The following is a 22,585-nucleotide window of genomic DNA, read 5'->3' as shown; positions in this document are numbered from 1 at the left end:
TTCACCCTTTCAGCTTTTCCCAATTTAATAATGAAAATGATGATGGGAACATCCCAGATAAAGAAAGAATCAGAAACAGAGACAATCCCAGTCTTACTGACTTGCACCATGTACAGAGAGAACATGCAAATACCACACAGGCTAAACCAACTGAGCCATCACGCTCCTTAATCTTAATATTTCAGATCTCTAATGTTCCATTTTAAAACATCAAAATCTCAATTTAAGCTGCACCACAGCCTTTTTTTTTAAATTATTAAATTAACCTTTAAAGCTACACATCAGCCTCTTCCCCAAAATTCAGATGTCCCAAGATTTAATTCCAGACCAACAACAGTCAATAGATATTAATTACTGGGTGCAGGCATTCGAAACAGGTCAATATGGAAGTGAAATTTCATTGCCCGTTTGGTAATTGTTTCCCAGATCTCATTAAAAGACGGAGATGGAGAAAGAAGGGAACACATAGTGAGACTGTGAAAATTATCTTCAGAGGATAAATCTCACTCAAGTAACGGGTAACTATATGTTTGTTGGCAGTCCCTGACTCTCAACTAACACCCATTGGATTCAGGTGCACACACACACACACACACACACACACACACACACACACACACACACACACACACAAAACTTAGCATCAATAAATCAGTTTATTTAAAAGAATATGTTACAATTTATTACAGTAAGTGACGTAACCAAACACTTAGTCTTTTTACACTTCAACATGTCAAAGAATCTGCAGGTTGTCAAGCTCCATCCTCTTCTTAGCATCACTCTTTGAAAGCCAAACCATATCAGGTGAAAAAACAGAGATGCTGAATTTAACATAGTATCTTAATGAAATAAATATTAGTGACACTAAACTTTAGTCCTGTGGTTCTCAACCTTTTCGAGTCAAGACCCCCCAGAATAATAAGTTTGGTATTTGCGACCCCTGCCCCCCTCAAGAGCTGCAAATGGGTGTGAACAGCTGTTTCTACACACCTCCCCCTGCTGATTTTGAGGGATTTTTGTAAATGTTCTGATTAAATTACGCTTTAGTGTGTAACCTTTTAATATTAGTGAAAGTCTGTTACATTCAAGCCATTGCCAAATGAGTAGCTACAACGCTAATTAAGGCTATCAGCTCCACAACTCTCTCTGTATTTCACAGTATATGTTCTGAATATTTTGTGGACCGGTGACTTTACCGCCCAGAAGCTCAAGTGAAGATAATTACTTATTCTGAAGAGTCCATCATGTTTGTGCGTGGTCATGGAAGGCTTGTATCATGTGGATGCACAGACAGTTTTGTTGTCATTACATTCCTCGTCGGGGCGACAGATACTACACGCTACAGCTTTAAAGACAATTTAGTTTTATCAGCTTGCTCCTAGCCTTGTCCAATGTACATCAGGCTCTGTGAACTTGTGATGCGTTTGTGACTTTTTCTCTCCCCCTGACCCGCCTACAGACCCGTTTCTGTGTTCCAGGACTTCCTGATTTACAACTGAAGCTCTAAATATAACACATGAAATGTACCAAACTCACACAGTGACGTAAAAAAACATTCCCCAGTCTAGAATGGTATTTCATGTTTTTTTCTCCAACTATTTTGCAACCCACAGAAAAAATCTCCCAAACGCCTTGGGGGTCTAAACCCCTAGGTTGAGAACCACTGCTTTAGTCAGGATGACAGAGAGAAAGAGAAAGAGAGAGAGAGAGAGAGAGAGAGAGAGAGAGAGAGAGAGAGAGAGAAAGAGCTGAGCCTGTTGGGGAGATCAGACAACGTCATACAATCGATCACTTCAGACATGGTCCAGTAAACAGACAACAATCTTGGGAAATGCATTCAGCTTTAAGGATTGCAATTCTCTCAATTCAAGGGTTAACACATTCAATTAAGCCTCCTTTTACACACTCACTAAGGTCTGTTGAAGCTCATTAATCACCCAAAAATGGCTTCTTTGAAGAGCACCATCATTATAACAAGCACTCTTAGCAAAGAGCCACTGATGTCTGACTCTTTACTTGCCTGATAATAAAGAATACTGTTGATTTTCTCATTTAGAGCTAAAGAGCAGTTAGGGCTGGTTCATCTCATGTAACGCATGGCAGTGGAACACAGGTCTTTGCTTTGAGCATCATTATCTTATGTGTTTTTGCAGAAATTTGCCATATTATAATATACTGCTGTATATTGATTTGGTAAAATATTCTTATTACTATTAAGATAATAATCAACCATCACTAATAAAAGGACTCATTATGTAAGACCTAGTAGCAACTGACTATGTATTATGTTTTGGATAAAGTAAGAACTTCAGAAATATCCTTCTACATGAGTTGATAATGCAATTAAGCTATTTAGATTTAATGAATAAGGTAATAACATCAGAATATTGCACTAAACAATGATTCATATTTAATGTCAGCATGTAGTTTAATGTCAGCCTGAAGTCACTATTGCATCGTCAGATAAATATGTTATACCTTATAACAATATTCTAGGAATGAGAACTTTAACTAGGCTAATTTAAAGGGACATTGCAGAATGACATTACACTGCAGCTCTGTGATCAGTTGCTACAGAGCCTTTAGTGAATGTACACACAGTCATCTTCATCTGTTGATGAAGTGTGCAAGCGGCCCTTATTTCCCTAACAAACCCTCTTCTGAATTAACCTGAATCTAGAGTGCAGTAGTACCAGCTACAGAGATAAATAGTGCTGCCAAGTGGAAAGGCCATTTGAATTACAGGCCTATTATAAATCCTCTGGGAGCGCTCAGAAACAAAGTAATCAGGGCCTGCAAGACAGCAGAAAGGAGGAGAAGGACCCCTGGTGTCCCTTATGGGTAATGCATGGTCAAAATACTGTGTGCTCCACATCACTGCTGCTCTACAATGGGCCTCAAAAACTTTGCATGGAGTGTTCACAAAGTACTATAAATACATATAAGTTTGCATGGCTTTGCACGTTGCATTCATGATGCAGTACATAATCATACTGTAGTCAAAAATGAATGTAAACTAGGCACAGTCTAGTTTCAGTATTATGCCCAATACGTTCTTCTTAAGTTAGATCTCACACAATTGGAGGAGTTAATACTGTTGGATAAAGTTTAACATTGTTTCCTGCTCGTATCAAATCATAACAGCGGTGTCTCTGAATGACAAAAAGTATCTATCAATCCTACAACACCTCCACTTTCTCTCTCCCTTCTCTCATAGACAACGCTACAATGTTACTAATTTTCATTATCAATGCAAATTGATTGGCAAACAGTGACTGCGACTTAGATTCTGAGGACCTCACTCTGGTTGGCCCCTTGAATTCTGCACGCATAGTTCACATGCAAAAACACACTTACACGCTAACAATGGGCCAAAAAGACAAAGAAGACAGAGCTCCTCTGATCCGTAAATGGAGAAACCTTCTGTGGTCAACCTTCAACATCACTGATCAGTGTTATCTGTGTTCCCCATTACGAGCACTAACAGCTTTCACTTCCCTTTGTTAGTCCAACAATTTCCTTTTAGACTTCAGCTTTCTCTTCCCTGTAGGACTACTTCCGAGGCTCAAAACCTCCTCATGTACAAGTCACAATCCACTTCAAGTCCCTGCCAATAAGAAGAAGGCTTGCAACAATCCATGACTTGACAGAGCTCAGCTTAATGAATGATTATGGTGGGCTGGATTCAAGAGTTCTGGTTCATGTGTCTGTAGCGTGTTATGCTTCGATTTGTTCATTTGCAGGTGCTTGTTGGTTTGCATGTATCGGGGGGGTAACTTCTCTGGTTGTAGCTGATGGAGTGTAAATGATGACCATGTAGTTAGTAGCTGAGTGTTGCTCGGTCTGGGGCTAAATGAGGGCTGAACTGAGCTGAGTTGGTGATGACTGTGTCTGGTTAAGAGGTAACAATCTCCCTTCCTAGGTGCCTCCATCCCTTCTGTGCCTCAGCAGCTGGAAAATATTCTGAAACAGACACAGCATTTAGGAGGAAGACACACAAATTCCGAGACAGAAAACAGAGTAATTCACCAGGCTAGTACTTAATCATAGACCGGACAGAGGCAGGCAAAGCCTTACCTTGCCACACATACCATCTTTACTGCAGTTCTTATTGTCCTTGTCTGTAGCCTCTTCTTCCACCTGTAGAAAGACATACGTTGCAGGTATAAGTGAAGGATGCAAATAATTGGCTTGTAATAGAGCAGGTCAGTCTGTAAAGTCGTGCTCCTTACCTCCTTCCTCCACTTCAGCTCACAGAAGACTCTCTCGAAGCACTCATGCATGTAGTTAAACTGAACATTGGCCATGCACGGCAAACACAAAGAGAGAAACATAGACTTAGATTGGAAAGACAAATGAGATGATAAGGTTTACATTCTCCTTATAAAGAATATTCTGATATTTTGGAAAAATATGTTTTTTAGCTTTCTGGTAAGAAAATACCAGCCCCTGCGGAGCTTACTGGTTAACATGTTATATCAACATTTAATCTAGACAAAAACTGAAGTGCAAAAAGGAAATTTGCAGTTTTAAGGGGAGTTATATGCCAGACTATTTCTGGCTGGAACCTTGAACTTCCTGAAGTCTCCACTAGTTGCCTGGCAACTGCAAACAGCCAAGAAATAGATGACCACCCAACATTTTGTTTTTTTGTGTGGATAAAACATTCACTACTACTTTAACAATGTGGTATGCTCTTCTACAGTTGTGTCTTACAACTCTGTGCTGCATAGTTTATGTCTGTCTTGTACTTCGTCTTTTAACATTTTATCAAGTTCTCATGATTCTCATATTTGTTGCATTTATTTATGTCCCATTGCTTATTGATGCCCTGCATGTTTGCATGTGTGAAAAATGTCTATAATCAGAATTGCTTGGCTGTTTAATTGCTTCGTTTTGCCTGCTAGCATGGCTACTTGTAATGAATGTGGACATTGTTGATGTACTACTCTACTAATGTTTTGCTGCTTCCTGTTGCTCTGTATGGCTTCTGCAAAATAAACAAGACTCTTCTGTCTTGTTGCTGTTGTTTATATGTCTGCTCTGATCTCAAAACATCTCGCTAAAGGACAACAAACTGAACATTAGCCAGATGGCTAAGACTGGCACATTTATAGTGATGTTGATTAAAGGAGAATTTCCACCATTAGGACCAATGTCTGAGTTGAAAAAAATGTTGTTGTCATGTAAGGCCCTGTTCATGTTCCACAGACCTTTTAATTCCATCTTTTGTCTGGTAAAAGGCACAAAGGCACTCTAAAACTTGCCCCGACAAATGCCATTTTAGCTGAGCGGAAGCTCGTACACGTAGCTGGAGCTGGTGTTGCCTGCCGGAATTCTCCTTTAATGTGCGTTGTCCAGTCAAAATGCAAAGCTATGTAGCTTCATATTTACTTTAGATACATGAGGGTAATCATGATCGTCATACCTAACTCTACGTACAAAGCGAATAAAATATAATATATAATAAACATTTCCCAAATTGTCAAAATATTTCTTTAAATTTTTGAAGTAAATCTACTGATCTTGAGCTTTGTTTTAATCAAGACATTTTTATTCTACTTACAAAGAAAAGCAGGTACTGAAGGCATGCAACAGGAATTTAAATCCTATAATGAAAGTTGCAGGTGAGAAAGATGGTCAGGAAACTGCTTAGCTACGTCATTATTCTATAAAATGTTGAAAAGGAGATGACCTACATTTCATTTAGATAATCCTATTTTTCCCATGAGTAATAGTACCAAAATTCCATAACTTCAGTTTTTTTTGCCTGTAGAGGCAGTTTTTTTACTAGACTACTTTGAGTAAATGTGTAATAATGTGCGTGTGATACTCACATAGGGTGTAAATATCTTGACCCAGCGTGGTTTCTTCTCTCCTCGGGCATATTCAAAGCAAAAGGCCATGCCCTCTTCATCTGTGTCCCACCTCTGCATCTCCCCCCAGTCAAACGCAATCACCTGGTTCTGCAACAACACAGAGGCTTTAACACACTCACTCCATTAGACATACAACATATGTTTATACACACACTAACAAACATTTGCCCTTGCCTCGAGAGTCCCTTCCTCGGTGCAGGCGTGCAACTTGAAGTGGTGAATGCTGATGGCTGTGATGACGTGGCCTTTACGTCGGGAGTCGCAGGAACAATGGGGGAATATGATCTCATTGTAGCCCTCACAACCTCTTAACAAACTCAGATACTAAGACAGAAGAGGCAGAGGAGGCAAATTAGTGCTTTTTACCATATTACAGCATCTAGTTCCACAACTGACTGACGTTTAGATACAGGATAAACCTTGTGATGTTTAACTTTATCCAAGCTTTGTTTGCCAAAAATCAGAGAACAGTCAGACATTTTTGTGATTTTCTGCAGCTAGATCTGAAAATAGGGTGTGAGTATTTATTAGGGCTTTTTTTATTGTCACTGCAATATTAGCTGACACAATATACACATTGCGAAAGGCAGTGAAATATTGCGAAAGACACTCAGAGATTTTTTGTGTTCGTTGATAGAAAATATCAGTAGCAAAGTGCCCTTTTTCTAAGATTATTTTCTGTGCCGTTCAGGCCTTCATTGTGACAGTTTAGACTCGTGACTTCTGCAATGAGGATTGAGCCTGGATACGAATATGGGCGCTCGCTCTACCACTAGGCCATTGCAATTCTGTGAGTGATTTTTATTTTTATGTATATGTGATATATATGTGTATGTGTTCTAGATAGATATTTGATCTATCTATCTATCTATCTATCTATCTATCTATCTATCTAGGCCAACCAGGCACCTTCAAACTGCCCTTTTAAATGTCAGTCTTTTTGTTGTGGAGCTGTTTATTCAATTCAGTTTTTAAACTTTTTCAATTAAGCAATGTTGGACATTATTTCCTTGTAGAATACTGAAAACAGAAGAAATGCAAAACTGAGTACACTTTAATATCTATTTATTTTTTGAATTGATATCGTTATTGCGTTTTGCATGTTTTCTTCATATTGTACAGCCCTAGTATTTCCCTGCTGGGGCAGGTATAATTTCTCTGTATTTATGTTTTAGACAGTGGTAAAACTCACTTGCTTTGTCTATTCCTCTTGAGGTCAAGGCTACACTCTCACGCTGTACCTATCCACTTGGTTGTATCACACACAGTTAAGAGAGACTGAACAGTGACATAAACCACACTGTACTGTAATGATTAACTCTCTCTATCTCTTTCTGTGCATGTTATTTAGGAACAGTAGTAGTAGTAGAGCAGCTGAGTGGTGTGGTGTATGTCCATGTGTGAGAGACTGACCATGGACATCTTCTTCTGCTCAGCCAGCTTCTGCAGCTGGTAGGACTTTTGTTCTGCTTTAATGAAGCCTTTTTTCACATCATCCAATGCCTGCAAAGACAGGGCCAAATAAGGGACACTGTTAAAAAACACAGATAATAATAATAATAATAAAAAACATTCATACACACACCACAAAGAAAGACACCTGGTGAAAGAAGTAGTTAACAGCAAGCTGGTTGTCATTGAGCAGAATCTCTTCTTCTGTAGTAAAGAGCCACTTCCGCAGGGTGAGGCAGGTTCCTGGGATGGCTGAGGTATAGTTCTGTACATACAGTTTGTGGGGGAACTCGTTGGGGGCAAGCTTACGCACTAAAGAAGAAAAAGAGAGAAAAAAGGGAAAGAAGTTGAGTGATAAAACGTGTTGTTCTTTTTTTGTTATGTTTTTTTTGCATGTTTGTTTAAAGCTGAAATCTATTATCTTTCTGCATGTAAACCCCCAGTAAAGACAACAGAGCATTTAGTGTAAAATACGCTAGATTCTAGATGTACTGCTTGATGCGCTCATCTTGCTGCAGTAGAAAAATAAAAAAATAAAATAAAGTGATAACTAGTATCCATATTATCTACTGATGCTTGTTTCCAAACAGGATGATACCTTGACTTTTCTTCTAGCAACATCATCAGGTCTAAACGCATTTTGTACTTGTCCATTACTTTGGCTCTGACCATCTACCTGTTAAACTAATGACATTCCTATCAGCCTCGGCTGTAGTTCATGCTTCATGCTAATTACCAAATGTTAGCACGCTTACACATAAAACTAAGATGTGTTAGCACAGAGGTGCTTGCACAGCTGTAGACTCTCAGTCTTGTTTAATTCTGCCTTGCCACTAAAGCTGTTTTAAATTTAAAATTGAAAAACTGACAAGCAAGAGGTGAAAACAGAGGTTCTATAGTGAAAGCAAGACACAATATCATGAGGTGATCTAACAGATGACAGGATTCAAATTCTCTGGCAGACTAAAGTCCAATAGCGTTGGCATAACCAAAGGGCAAATTGATCTACACCTTAAAGTAGATGTGTATCTGACATACCCTTGTACTAGAGCTGTCAGTCTTCCTCTATAATACCATTCAAATTTCATTTGCATATTTAATGCTCAAATGCATCCTGTTATTGGTATGTACTACACTACTGAGACTAATTTACTGTCACTGTCACTATAAGCATGTGGTTGTTGTTACACTTTCTGTCCACAAGAGGGACTTCTAACATTAGCCTGGCCTTGAAGGGGACCTCATCGTGGCACATTGCAGGCAAACTTGATTTTCCAGAGAACTCCACAATTAAACATGTATGTTGTAAAGGCTAACGGTGCTCTGTTTGCACAATGATATCATCTTAGAAAGCACAGCCAAAACGATTTGTCATAAACTAGCTAGCCAAGTAACAATGGTTTTCAATACAATGCTGCCAACATTAATAACCAAACCGTGCTGTCACTACTATTTTAGTGACTCACAAGCAACCCGCTAACTTATTGTTCCTAAGCTGTGACATGACATTAGTGTACTAAAGCCTCAATGTTGTTCCAGTGACATGTGGGTAGGAGAAGGCTAATGTTAGCCAACATATTTATACAAAAATCACATTTGAATAGGGATTTCAGCATTTGAATGTTATTTTATTGCTATTTGAATTATATTTGACTTTTGGTATTCATTCCAACAGCTATACCTTGCACCACACTAGCCCTGAGAAAGTGAGGAGCAGCTGAAGTGACTCATGCACAAGGAGCAATGAGGTATTTATTTTAGACTAAGGTTGGCTGTTAGGGACCATAACCCTCATTAGGCAATACTGACTACACATGAAGAATCTGTAGTTTAAAGAAAGATGGGAACCATTATCAGCGTAGAAAAGGAGGATACACACAAAAATGTAGAGCTCAGTTACATATTCTGACTAACCAAAGGTGTGGTTGATGACTTCAAACAGAGCAAAGTAGCTGGCTGTTACGCTATCCATCCCTAGTTTCATAACCAGAGCCTGAAGGAGAAAGAGAGACAGAATAAAAGAGGGTGAAAAAGGAAACAGAAAGATTTAAACATTTGCAACATTGTAGTTATAATGGTTATTCAGGTATACTGTGTATGTGTTTACCTGGTAGACCTGGTCTGTAGTAGAGTTTTTGCGAACTCTAATGGTGAGCGTGGTTTTGTCGGGCATGGCTATTCTCAACTCCACATCTGACACTCCATTGTAGTTCTAGGTTGCAAGAAGGAGAGACAAACGGCATGGTGAGTCACCAGCAGAGGACTACAAAAAGTATCATCTATGTTTTTATTTTGTTTTACCTCATCTGATTCAGAAAGGAACTCCTGCATGATCTCACTTTCTCCAATTACCCGTACAGAGCACACTGCAGACAAGAGACAAAATATTTAATACAATAGACGGTATACCTACTGCATGTATTCTGTAGTGGACAGTATTTCTCCAAGATCTTTCTAGATGCTTTCCCCCATTACTTTACAAATCCCATAGATTATTACCATCATTATTACATTCTGACTTAACAAAACTTTTTTTTAGAAATCCTAAATTACACATCCCCTTCTTTCTCCCTGACCTTTTTCCAAGTATTCTTCCAAGCCTCTGCGTCGTGCGTCCAGCTGCTGCTCCGACAAGGAAAAAGGCCATTTCCCAGGCAGCTTGGGGAAGGTGAAGTTGGCAAACTCCCTCTTCAGGTTTTGGTGTAGGATTACAAACTCACGGTAACGCTTGGAGCACAGCTGCCTGCCTGCCATGTACACATTAAATACCTAAAAGAGGGAGAATGCAGAAAATAATGAAAACAATTAATGTCCTAACCCAATGTCTCCAAATTTAACCTCATCATCTCACCTAGCCATCTATGATTTCATGCACAAGTGCACCCACCACAAACTTTTCTTGGTTGAGCTCTGTGTGTTTGTAACTTGGCACAGAGATGGGGACGGCCTGCTTGTCGGAGTAGTCATAGCAGGACTGGGCTGAAATGTCGTCTCCAGGATCCAGGCAGTCAGCCTCCTGGGGCGGGACGGAAAGCACGGCCAGCACCAGCTCCCTCTCTCCAGCCCGGATCAGGTCCACCACCTGCTTGTGGGTCGCTCCCTCTACATTTACACCATTACTGTTGAAAACATGGAGGGCGAGATGAAAAAAGTTGTTGAGTTTATTTTTTATTCACGCAGATCTTTTTTTTTTATATATTACAATAAATACTATCTGGCTTAGTCTATTTATTTTTCTAATTGCATTGTTTATAATGGCATATTCTGTACTGGACTAAACTATCCTAAAAGGTTTTACATATCCAAGAGTAAAAATACAAGAAATATCTCACAACATAAATCAATCAAATATATCAAATATAAATTAAAAACTTCAGCTTAAAAAATGAAGATAGACTTGAATCATTGAAACATCTCTTACATAGTTTCTAGGATTTACAAAGGTAGTATTTACACAGAACTGTTGTAGTCAGACACTTATAATACATTGTAGGCTTATTTTAAAAGGAAAAGAGTGAGGCATTACATTACGAGAGCCCAAAATAGAACATTCAATTCCTTATTAAGTGGCAAAAAGTAAACGTGTTATAAAATGAGTCAGGTGATACAGCGTCTGTCTTTGTGTGGCGATGTCCTTAAAATCCCTCTGGGCTCACATCTTTCCAATCAGGAATAAGACCTTTGGTCTATGTCATTAGCTTAGCTGAGCATGAGCAGCATTGGGTGTGTGCCCTTTGGCAGGCATGTGTCAGAAGCATGACACAGTGCTAATGACAGCGCTGTAGCGTCCCAACCTATAGTTAACTTTACTTACAACCGCTACAGAATTTCTTCTTAAAGCTCTCAGCCTCGCCTCTAACTGTTTCTGACACTATTAATAACAAAAAAAAAATGGATTTATAAAGCATGCCAGAATGAGATTCAGATTTTTAGCTTATGTAAAGGACTTTTGCAAAAAAATAGTAAAAAATTTAAAAAATAAAATATTAACAATTTAAAATATTTGCATGGAAGCATACGTTGGCCTCACTTCTACTTGAACGTTTAACAAAAACAGAAACAGACAGAAGCCAGAACTGCTTATCTAGTTGTTTTGTCTTTTATCATTCAGTGAAAGCTGGCTATGAACTTTGAATACTATGGTTTCCTACTTGAGTATTGCAGAATAGGTTGATGTTAAAATTAGAATATGTTGTTAAATTATACTATAACATTTTTAGACTGCCTAACCATGACCAGAAATGGCCAACATTCTTCAATAGCATTCAGGGGTGTAACTGTATGCAAAATGTTTGTAAGCTAATCCTACTTTTAGAATGATCTTTCGAGCATTGCCATTTTGTAAACAAGCATGCCTAACTCATATCCAGAGAGGCCAACAAACTTCCTCATGAGAACTACAGAGGCAGTCAATGTATAATCATGTAGCATGTCATACTACTGCCTCCCTATGTCAACGGTGAAGTCAGCACTGTGACAAGGACAACGGTGCATAGGTGAATGGAAAGGTAGAAAATAAGGAAACTGAGGAAATACAAACTGTAATCTTGATAATACACATACTCAAAACAAGGCACTCCCTCGCATTGATGCAGAATTGCTTTAAATCCAATACTGCCATTCATTTGCATGTTTGCATGTTTATATGCAACATAGAACTTCTGACTGACTGCTGATCTAATATATCAACCATCATGTCATGCCATGGCTTACATTGACAGGGTGACACACAGCTAAAGCTCTGTAATACCTAACACCTCATTGTGAGGCACATGAACATGCAAGCGATTCATGGAAGGTCTTCTGAGCTAGAGCGCACATAGCTAAACCTGAAAGATGATTATGTAGTTAGGTAGAAATAAACACATTGATCGGGGAGACAAATAAAACCATCTTGCACAAAGTGTAGATAGAACAAATGTTTCCTACAACATGAATAGAGACTAAGCATTTTGGCAGCGCTTTAATTTTTGCAGCTTTATTACTATATAATAAGCACCTGACGTAGTGGCCTTTGCACTTGCACCATCAGCACTTCTATGCGTCATAAATAGTTTTAAGAGACATTTTCCAGTGTGTCATATTTTCAGTTCTTCTGTCAATATGATTCAAGGTGATTTGAGCTCCAAAGATTAATCGATGAGTTGTCAACTAAATAATTCCTCAAGTATTTTGATAATTGATTAGGCCTAACAGTTTGAGTCATTTTTATGAAAAAAGAAGAAAGACAGGTAAAAGTTATCTTATTTCAGCTCATCTATGACAGTTAACTAAATATCTTTGATTCATGGACAAAACAAGCTATTTGTGGACGTGGTCAAGGTCTTTGGAAAACACAGATCTACATTTTTCACTATTTTCTGACATTTTACAGACTAAACATCTATTCAATTAACTGAGAAAATAATCAACCGATTACTCTGCAATAAAAAATAATCGTTATTTGCAGCACTAAAGCAATAATTTATTTATTTTAATGCTGAAGAGTAGTTTTCTATTTTGTACTCTATGCATCAACACTTATACTTAATGCACAAGCAAAGACACATCCAGACAGACTCTAAAACCCAGAACTAAATCTGCCACAATAAAATACAGTGCAGATGTTAAGGAGAGAAGTGTTGCCAGTGATTAAGATTATACATATCCTTTATCCTCTAGCAGGAGGCTGACAAATGTGTCTAGCATTATACACTATTCTGCATCAAAGGCTCAGAAGCAGGAGTTGTTTTTAAATGTGCAAAGAAGTATTGATTGCATAGAGAATAGCAGAGGCAATATACCACCGCAGCTAGTATGCAGGCACTCCATTGTGTGCATACTTAGTTATTGTCTCCATACTGTGCCTTGACAGGAAGTCAAAAAGGCTCCATGCACCAAAATCAAATATTCAGCTATCCAACAATAAAAGATCAAGATCAAGTCATATTTGGGCCTGTCTTGTCTTCTGCATGGGAGACAAGTGACTAATAAAGCATTATTAGTGGAAGCCTACACTGACACAGCTCACATTAGTGCACATGCTAGATATGAACATGAACACAAATATGAAATTAATCATAATGAATAAAGCCAATAATCAGAGTTCTATGTTGACCAAAGTAACTATTACATGGGTGAAATAAATGGGCTAGCATATTTTCCTTTTTGTATACAATATACAAAAATGCAAACACATACTGTCATGCTTGCACACAATCACATTGAAAAATTGGGGTCAACAAACTGCCAGGTTACTGCAGGCCATCCATTAAGAAAGCAGTGTGCAAAAGCCACCCAATGAGATCCTGAATTTTTAAGAGAGCTGTACCAATCAGAATTGAACTGAAAGCATCCCTCCCTTTCTGCATCACCTTACGCCACACAAACAGACACACTTAAGCGCCAGTACTGATGCCGAACAGTGTGCTGCTGCGTGTTCCTCGCCATAGCAACAGAGCCTAACATCAGCAAGCAATCTCCATGCATACTAACGTGCCAGTGAGGACAACCACCCCTATCCTACATGCAGCAGCACACATCAGTGCACACTGCTAGCAACATTAAAGCCATAGTGGTTAACTGGCCACATTTAGTTATGCTGATGATAACGATGTGCATTGTTTTAACCTTCACTAGATGCAGTGAAGAAATGCAGTAGATGCAGTGCCGAAATAGTAGGGTACACTAGTGTACCCTACTATTTCTGCATGTTATTAAGCTTAATCTGGCTCCAATGATATGAATGTGATGGGGTGACTTGAGAAATGCTGTGGATGAGTGGAATAGGCTCCCGTGTGACGGGAATTCCTAATAATCCCTGGATCTTTTCTCTCTGGCACACAGACACTTCTTTCATGAGGATAAACAGTTATTCCCAGCCAAACCACTATGCTAGTGCACGCACACAGAGGCTTCTTGGTGGCCGACACTGGACCCAGGAAAAATACAGTGCCATGCTCACAGGTCCTGCTTGCCTCGATTTTCATTGACAATCATTCTGAGATGAAAGACTCATTTGTATTTCACTCATAACATGCTTTTGGTTAGCTAGGCTAAGGCAGTAATCACTTACACCTCAAGAATCCTGTCTCCCTTCGAAATACCGGCTCTGTCGGCAGCACCTCCCGGTAGGACAGCACTAACATGCTGCAGGGGAGCGTACAGTTCTCCGTTAATGCTCCGTAGTTGCCCGCCTTCACTAACTTGTCCCCGAACATTGAAACCATAGCCCGAGTCAGACTTCACTATTCGAACTAGCCGTGGGCCTGAAGTAACGGTGGTTGCCGTCTGGCAGCTGCCGCCGGTGCCCGGTGTAACGTTACTGCTACCGGAGCCGTTACGAAAAGAAGGGTGAGGCAACGGAGGGACCGATGAACAAATTCCTTGTCCCTCGACGTCCGACATTTTTTTATAATCTTTGTATCATCCACTCTAATATAGCTAACAATAAATATTCTGCAAACATTAGCTTGTAGTAGCAGGCTAGTCAGCTTGGCTAGCTAACTGACCGAGATCATCGGAAGAAGCCGACAGAGTCCGATATTTCGCGAGACCGCCACAGGATGCGTTCCATGTGGGTCACGTCAGACTCCTTTTGGAGAATGTTGGAGAGTAAGCTGGGTAGGCCATATAATTGTATCCACACGAGTTGTGTCAGTTAATGTTATTTCCAGGCTAAAATAGCCATGTACCGTCATAAACAAGTATGACTGTAGCCAGCAGTTTCCAATCTGTGGTTTCCTGATGGACCCAAATAAAGGTCTCAGGGGTCTAACTTTTCACAATTCTTTTTTCGAAATAAATTTTTTGGGGGGGGAAATTTCGGATAGTTGCACATATTCAGTTTTCTAAACGTCCTTAAAATGAAAGGTTAAAATCGTTGTTTGGACTACATTCACAACTTCTAAGACCATAACCTGTGATTACCGGTCATAAGAAGACATAAAGATGAGTAGACCATTCTTATTGCCAAGGGATAAAAGATTATAAAGTTTTTTTTTAAGTACAAATTTTAGTTCAAAAATATAAAGGTAGTCCATGTTTTTAAAGATTGTTTTAAGGAATTTCTGCTTGTGGAGAGAGGATCATCTGCCTGAGTTTGCACAATATCTGTTTTTTATTTAGGAACAGACACAAAATCATAAAACGTGAGAATATTCATTTTTGTTTCTTTATTAGTCACCAGTTATGCAATTAACATCAGTGAAAACACACTTACAAGTACCATCTTTCAAGTCCCTTTAGCCAAAATAATAAGCCATCTTTGATTTATCTGTGTTCGACAAAGTTTTCTTTTTTTGGACATGTGACAATGACATGTACATATTTTATAGATATGACTGTAATAAGTTTGATTCTTTTTAAATTTTGGACAAATTTAATAAGGCACCTAAGTTCTGAGGCAACGTGGCCAATACTCATTTCTCAGTGCTTATCACAGTGAGGGCTGCTACAAAACTGACATATTCCTCGAAGGAAACAACACCATCACCATCGTTATCCAGCATGCCGAAGAATTTGTCCATTTCAGCTTTGCTTTGGGACTAAAGAAAGAAAAATAAGTAAAATAAGAGTTATAAGTAAACTTGTAAAAAATGGTCAAACAGGCATTCACAACTCTCTGTTGCAATAGTGCAACATGTTTTTATGTACTTACTCCTGACCCAGAAAACTCTATGCGGAGCAGTTCGGCAAGTTCTTTTTTGGTCAAAGTATCTTTGGCTCCTTCTTTTCCAGCGTACTTATCAAAGACAGCCTTGAGGAGATCCATTGCCTGCATGAGCTGGGACATGGTGGCTGGAACGAGAACACATTGCTGACTGTGTAGTTTAATGTTTAGGTATTTATTAATGTATTAAATTTACTTTGCTGACATTATGTGGTAATGTTTCATGTCACATTTAAACACATGGGTGGGACTCAGATGCATTTAAAACATCAACTTAAGAGGAGTTGGATGAGCACCTTGTCAAGACCAAAATTGTTACTTCCACATTTGTCGGATGAATACAACTGTTTTTTTCAAAGAAAACAGTCAGAACAAGCTTTAATTCAGATTTTCCTTTTTTCCCTAAGTCGTGCTCTACTGTTGCCTTGTCATCTTTTTTTTCCTTAAGGGGGAAATTACAACATTTCTAGTGACCATTGGTTTTACACAAGATGCATGATCAAGTATGGGTGGTGAAAAGCAAATTGGCAGTTTAGTGCAACAGCAAGGCATCAAAAACACATATAGTCTTGCACATACAGCACATACAGCATATAGTCTTCATGCCAACTCACTTAACGGGCGGTTTCTTCTCAATGGCTTAGGCTCAATACTCCCATACATTGTCCTCACTCATTAATTGTATATTCCTCTCTCTCAACTTTTCATTGTTGTTGGTAACTTGAATTTACTGAATTCCCTTGAAAAAGCCAAATTGTATAATTGTTATAATATTTCCAAAGATTGACATGTAAGTCCTATTCAGACATACTGTAGTACTCCACACAGTACACAGACCACACCCAGAATCTTACTCAGGCATCTCATGCCACATCATATAAGGAATCATCTATTTAGATTAACTAAATTCAAAATCACTAATGCTATATTTCAGAAAAGATTATTTTAAACATATTTCCACTTACCAAATTTGTATGAGAACTTGTGTAGGTAGAGGGGTTGGAAGAGAGGGATTTGAGAAGAGAGTACAGACACAGATGTATTTGAATAGAGTTTGACACACCCTCTTTCCAAGCCTCGCCCCTCTTGATTTCTTTTTTTCTATTTTTCTTTCAGGAAAACAAGCAACAGTGCTGGGGTGTACTTTTAATTGCTTTCCATGTGAAAAAAAGCCTCCTTTCATACCAATAATACTAGTTTTGGAAATGTAAAAGACATATTTGAATGTTAGGATGCAAATGCATGATTGCATGTTATGCAGTAAGTAATGGTGGTCGACACGGTCTCCTTCAGTCCGCAGGACAGGGCAACATCAAATCCTCCATTCATAACCTGTTGGCACATGTTGCTATGAGAGTAGCATTTAGTTCACAACAGGGCGAGTTAGTAGAAGTAACACCTACTTAAAATGTTTTTGGCATTTTAGGCCTTTATTTTTTGTAGGAAGGCTGTTGAAATGAAATTGGAAAGAGAGGGGTGTGGCAGCAAAGGGCCACCCTCACTCCTAGCCCTTGGCCCTTGAAACCAAGTGGTAAGGACTAGGGGTGAAAACATACCCCTATGAAATGGGACACCAATTGGTTACATCACCATACAGTATTGATTACAAACTTCCAAGATGCCGTTTGCAAGTGTGTCTTGTATGTAATATGTCGATTGCGTGGGTTTTGACAACAGCGTCATATGCATTTATATATTTATATACTTCAAAGTTATTTTATGGTCACTTTGGAGGTGCAGAAGCAGATGTTCCTATCTGTGAAGTAGTTATATGTGTAGGTCTATTTGCAACACATATGTGTATACAAACACATGATGTGTTGTACAGTATATATGTTTCCGTTATCACCGTTTTGAATGTCACTGATGTTCAGAAAAACACTTTAACAAAAACCTTTCTGTATTGTATATATTAAATATATAACAGGCAAAAAATTATATCAAATATATGATATTACAGAACCATTATCAACTAATACAACCATAACATACATGTCACACACATAATAAGGCACTTAAATGTGTAAAACTAAAAGACACACAAGACCACAAACAAACAAACAAACAAATTAACTACATCTATTCTGATATTCCAGACCAGTCTGATGCCTGTTGGCCAGTGTTTCAGTTTAACTGGTATTTGAGTTAACTGGTGCTATGTGTATGTTGCAGGCGGGACTACACCGCTGCAGTAAACAATCCTATCAATTCGCTTCTTTTTCCCATTCATTTGTCGGGGTCTTGTGAAACATTACGGTAGGAACATATTGCTGGGACAGTAGTTTTGGACCCGATAAGACACACAGTACATGAACAAATGAGCCATTTTCATTACGAAAATATCACTCGTTGTCTGGCGAGTGTAACGTTGTGTCTCTACCACGGTCTCTGTAGTCTACTGCAAACCACGGACACCGATATTTTAGTTTTAGTGACATTCACGCTTAAATAAGTTGTAAAACGGTGCCCAACCTGTTATAAATAAACAAGCTATCAACAAAGACACGAGCACAAGACTGATATTTCACCTTTCCGCACCTGCACTATACCTAAATTGCTAGAAAATGGGAGTTTGATACTCGTGACTAGTGTCCAAAATGTGATGACTGAGTTGTAATGTGTAGTGTAGACTAGCAGAAGAATGATGCACTTCCGTAGAATTAAATATAAAACCCAATCAACGGGATCGAAGGTACACAAGTTAATATAGCATGAGTCGTTGCCAGAGCTATCTCCAGCACATTACATGTGCGAACAACTCAGAAAGTAGGTTTTACTTATCTCTGTATGAAAGCCTCCAAAATCGAGTTGAAGTCAGATTAATAACGGAATGATAGGCTACAGATATAACATTGATAAGGGAAAACTTTTGGAAAACACTGCGTTTGTAGTAGCCAGTTGTGAGCAGGCATCGACACAGCCACCCATGTTGTCAGTCTTCGTTCTTGCAAAGGCATCACGTTAATTCAATGGCAGTACAGCATGAGTGTATTGAGATCTGTTTCAAAACAGCCTGTAAGTTAAATGTGAGCTATGTGAGGTGTTACACTCATCTAAACGCAGCTGGAAGACAGCTGTCTGCTGTGGCAAAATATGATCCGCTCAGAATAACTTGTGAGAGGCTACATCTACATGTCTGTTTTGATGATCAATACTTTCCAGTTAAACGTCACTTATTGTTTTACGTTTCTATCATATGAAGACCTCCATGCATGATCCTCACTAACCCACTAACACATTTATGTGCCAATAATGAAACACTAAATGGGACCATGGTAACTTTGGTATACTTTTATGACATGTATAAAGTATAAAGGTAGGCCTACATTTACTTGTTAGGAGTAGGCTATTTTTCCTAACCTGATGCACCAGGTTTTTTTTTCTCAAACCATCTGAAATGCTGTGAAGCCATCTTTTTGTAGATTTTCTCATTAACATTTTCCACAGGCTGAATTAATGCATAAAGTAATTTCCCTTACATTTGGTAAATACTTTTCATCTGGCATGGACAGTTCAGGTACTATCAAGCTGCATAATCGTCTGATGAACAGGAAGAAGTACAGGAAGATTACTTCTACTTAGTATCTTAGTTTTATTGAGATGGAATGAGCTTCTTATATGGTATAGAATATTAATTTTAATATGACTCATGTAAGTTACTACTGTTTTCAAGCCATACTTAAAGCCTACCACCCACATAAAACGGTTTGCCTCTCCAACCTTGTTTTTTTTGGTTCTTCCTGTAAACCGTCCAAACAAAGACATAATAGTGTACATGGGATGGGTCCCTGAATGAGGCGCTAGGAGACGTTTTAGTTCACGTTATATAAAAAGCCATATTATCTTCTTAAAGATAATTTTAAAGACATTTCTGCCATAGATGTGGAGAGAGTGTCGTTAGCCTGAGTTTGCACAATATCTTTATTTAGTTTCAGAACATACAATGTGAAATTTCTTTTTGCTTTCTTTATTGCTTTCTTTACTGAAATTCAAAATCAGTGAAACACACTCAACTTCCATGTTCTTTCAACCAACATAATAACCCATCTATGATCTGTGTATATTTAACCAAAGTTCTAAGGCATTAATTGAAATATTTATTCATCAGAGGACATAATCACAGTGAGGGCTGCCACAAAAGTGACATACTCCTCAAAAGAAACAACACCATCACCATCATTATCCAGCATGCCAAAGAATTTGTCCACTTCAGCTTTGCTTTGAGGCTAAAAAAAAGAGAAACAGGAGATGTTAATAGATTGTAAAACAAAAAAAATATGTCAAAGAGCCTTTCACAGCTCTCTGTTGCTGTAGTGATAGATCTTTTCAACTTACTTCTTTCGCATCTAACTCTATGCGAAGCAGTTCAGAAAGTTCTTTCTTGGTCAAAGTATTTTTGTCTCCTTCTTTTCCAGCGTACTTATTGAAGACAGCCTTGAGGATATCCATTGCCTGCATGAGCTGGGACATGGTGGCTGGAAAGATAACATGTTCCTGACTGTTTAGTTCAATGTTTATTTATTTATTAATATATTAAATTAACATGGCTGACATTATGTGGTAACGTTTCATGCCACATTTAAACACATGGGTGGGACTCCACTGCGTTAAAACATGAAATTAGGTGGAGTTGGATGAGTACCTTAAGACCAGTAATGTTACTTCCACATTTGTCTCATGAATATAACAAACAATATAGCACAAGCTATAATTCTGATTTTCCTTTTTTCCTAAGTTGTGCTCTGCTGTCGCCTTGACATCTTTTTTTCTCCTTAAGGGGGAAAATACGACATTTCTAGTGACCATTGGTTTTAAACAAGATACATGATGAACAAGAAAATTGGCAGTTTGGTGTGACAGGCAAGTCTCTGAACATTTTTAAAACAATTCAAGACATCAAAAACACTATGCTGACTTCCAGCATATAGTCTTCATGCCATCTCACTTAACGGGCAGTTTCTTCTCAATGGCTTAGGCTCAATACTCCCATACATTGTCCTCACTCATTGTCTATTCCTTTCAGTTTTCCTACCTTACTGCATGTCTGTAGACCTTTTAAAACAACTTTTTATTGTTTTTTCCGAGTTGTTGGTAACGTTAATCTACTGAATTCCCTTGAAATAGTCAAATTATATAATTGTTATAATCTTTTCATAGATTGACATGTAAATCCTATTCCGACATACTGTAGCACTCCACATAGAACACAGACCACACCCAAAAGCTTACTCAGGCATCTCATGCCACATTATATTAGGAATCATCTATTTAGATAAACTAATTTCCAAATCATTAATGCTGTATTTCAAAAAAGATTATTTTAAACATATTTCCACTTACCAAATTTGTATGAGAACTTGTGTAGGTAGAGGGGTTGGAAGAGAGGGATTTGAGAAGAGAGCACAGACACAGATGTATTTGAATAGAGGTTGACACACCCTCTTTCCAAGCCTCGCCCCTCTTATTATCTTTTTTTTTCTTTCCAGGAAAACAACCAACAGCGTTGGGGTGTACTTTTACTTGCTATTCCTGTGAAAAAAGGCTCCTTTCATACCAATAAAACTAGTTTGGGATATGTACAAGTCATATTTGAAAACAAGTGTGTGATTTTGGGATATTGCTTTGTTTTCTGTTCCTCCTTCTCTGTTTTTTTGGTTCTGTCTTGTCTTCTCGTGTTTGAGTCCTAATTTCCTCCCAGGTCTTGTGTTGTGCCTGTCTTGTGTTGTTGAATGTCCCGTCGAGTTTTACTACCTATCTTCTTTTCTCCCGCCTCTGTGATTGTCGTGCTGCTTGTTTGCTGGTTACCTTTTATATTTAATCTCTGTGTTCCCTTTCTCTCTTGTCAGATCATTTTGTATGTTGCTGTGTGTGTTCCTGTTGGCATGCAGCTTCTCTGACCCACCTGGCTTCCCTGACCCCCAATGGACACTTAGTTTTCTGGAACCCTGTTTAGGGTCCCTTTGCCGTGAGGCCACCCCAGTGACTTTGCCAGTCTCTGGCGCCCCTTAGACCACCCCAGTGATTTTTCCAGTCTCCGGCACCCCTGAGGCCACCCAACTGACTTTGCCTGGGATGCCTCCCAGCCCTAGTTCCCAAGGTCCCCCTGGTCCTAGTTCCCGGGATTCCGCTGGCCCTGGTACCCGAGTTTCCTCTCGAGGTTCCCCTGGTCCCGGTTCCAGAGATTCCCCTAGTCCCAGTTCCAGAGGTTCCCCTAGTTCCAGTTCCAGAGGGTCCCCTGGCCCTAGTTCCCCAGGTTCCCCTGGTCCCAGTTTCCTTGGTTCCCCTGGCCCCAGTTCCCATGTGCCCATATCTGTCCCCATCACCATGCCAGTTTCCTTCTCCGTGTTTGTCTCTGTCCCTATCACCGTGTTCGTCTCCGTCCCTGTCTTCCTCCATACCCCAGTTTCCAGTCTGTCTAAGCCAATCCCGTCTGAGTCTGTCCCGTCTGTGTCTGAGCCCTTCCTGTCCCCTCTGAGTTTCTCCCGCCCCACGTGCCTTCTGTCCCTGGTCTCACTATCTCTTGTTCCCTCTCTCATTCCCCCTTGCGTTCTCTCTCACGTTCCCCCTCTCATTGCCTCTCTCGTTCCCTCTCTAGTTGGTTTGG

At 39.1% G+C, this 22,585-nt stretch overlaps 2 protein-coding genes across 3 annotated transcripts; both read right to left on the bottom strand.

Moving 5' to 3' along the window:
* Nucleotides 1-634: 634 nt before the first annotated feature.
* On the bottom strand, nucleotides 635-14,894 carry snx27b (sorting nexin 27b). 2 transcript variants are annotated; one of them, XM_034875059.1, is made up of 13 exons: nucleotides 14,386-14,894; nucleotides 10,219-10,450; nucleotides 9,908-10,100; nucleotides 9,633-9,697; nucleotides 9,439-9,543; nucleotides 9,246-9,324; nucleotides 7,480-7,643; nucleotides 7,293-7,382; nucleotides 6,054-6,203; nucleotides 5,838-5,966; nucleotides 4,233-4,292; nucleotides 4,078-4,140; nucleotides 635-3,963 (listed from the first exon to the last, which is right to left on the bottom strand). In XM_034875059.1, the coding sequence occupies exons 1-13, from the start codon at nucleotides 14,715-14,717 to the stop codon at nucleotides 3,919-3,921; spliced, it is 1,707 nt and encodes a 568-aa protein (XP_034730950.1). In that variant the 5' UTR covers nucleotides 14,718-14,894; the 3' UTR covers nucleotides 635-3,918. The 2 variants fall into 2 exon arrangements, with proteins under 2 accessions (XP_034730950.1, XP_034730949.1); XM_034875058.1 differs by having other exon boundaries at nucleotides 4,092-4,140.
* A 578-nt stretch (nucleotides 14,895-15,472) lies between these two features.
* Nucleotides 15,473-17,080, bottom strand: LOC117946753 (ictacalcin-like). Its single transcript, XM_034875120.1, has 3 exons — nucleotides 16,947-17,080; nucleotides 15,970-16,109; nucleotides 15,473-15,856 (listed from the first exon to the last, which is right to left on the bottom strand). Exons 2-3 carry the CDS (start codon nucleotides 16,102-16,104, stop codon nucleotides 15,731-15,733), a joined length of 261 nt encoding a protein of 86 aa, XP_034731011.1. The 5' UTR covers nucleotides 16,105-16,109; nucleotides 16,947-17,080; the 3' UTR covers nucleotides 15,473-15,730.
* Nucleotides 17,081-22,585: the final 5,505 nt, after the last annotated feature.

This window comes from Etheostoma cragini, chromosome 6, assembly GCF_013103735.1.
Source record: "Etheostoma cragini isolate CJK2018 chromosome 6, CSU_Ecrag_1.0, whole genome shotgun sequence".
Taxonomy (NCBI): domain Eukaryota; kingdom Metazoa; phylum Chordata; class Actinopteri; order Perciformes; family Percidae; genus Etheostoma; species Etheostoma cragini.
This window is presented reverse-complemented; position numbering and strand designations above follow the sequence as displayed.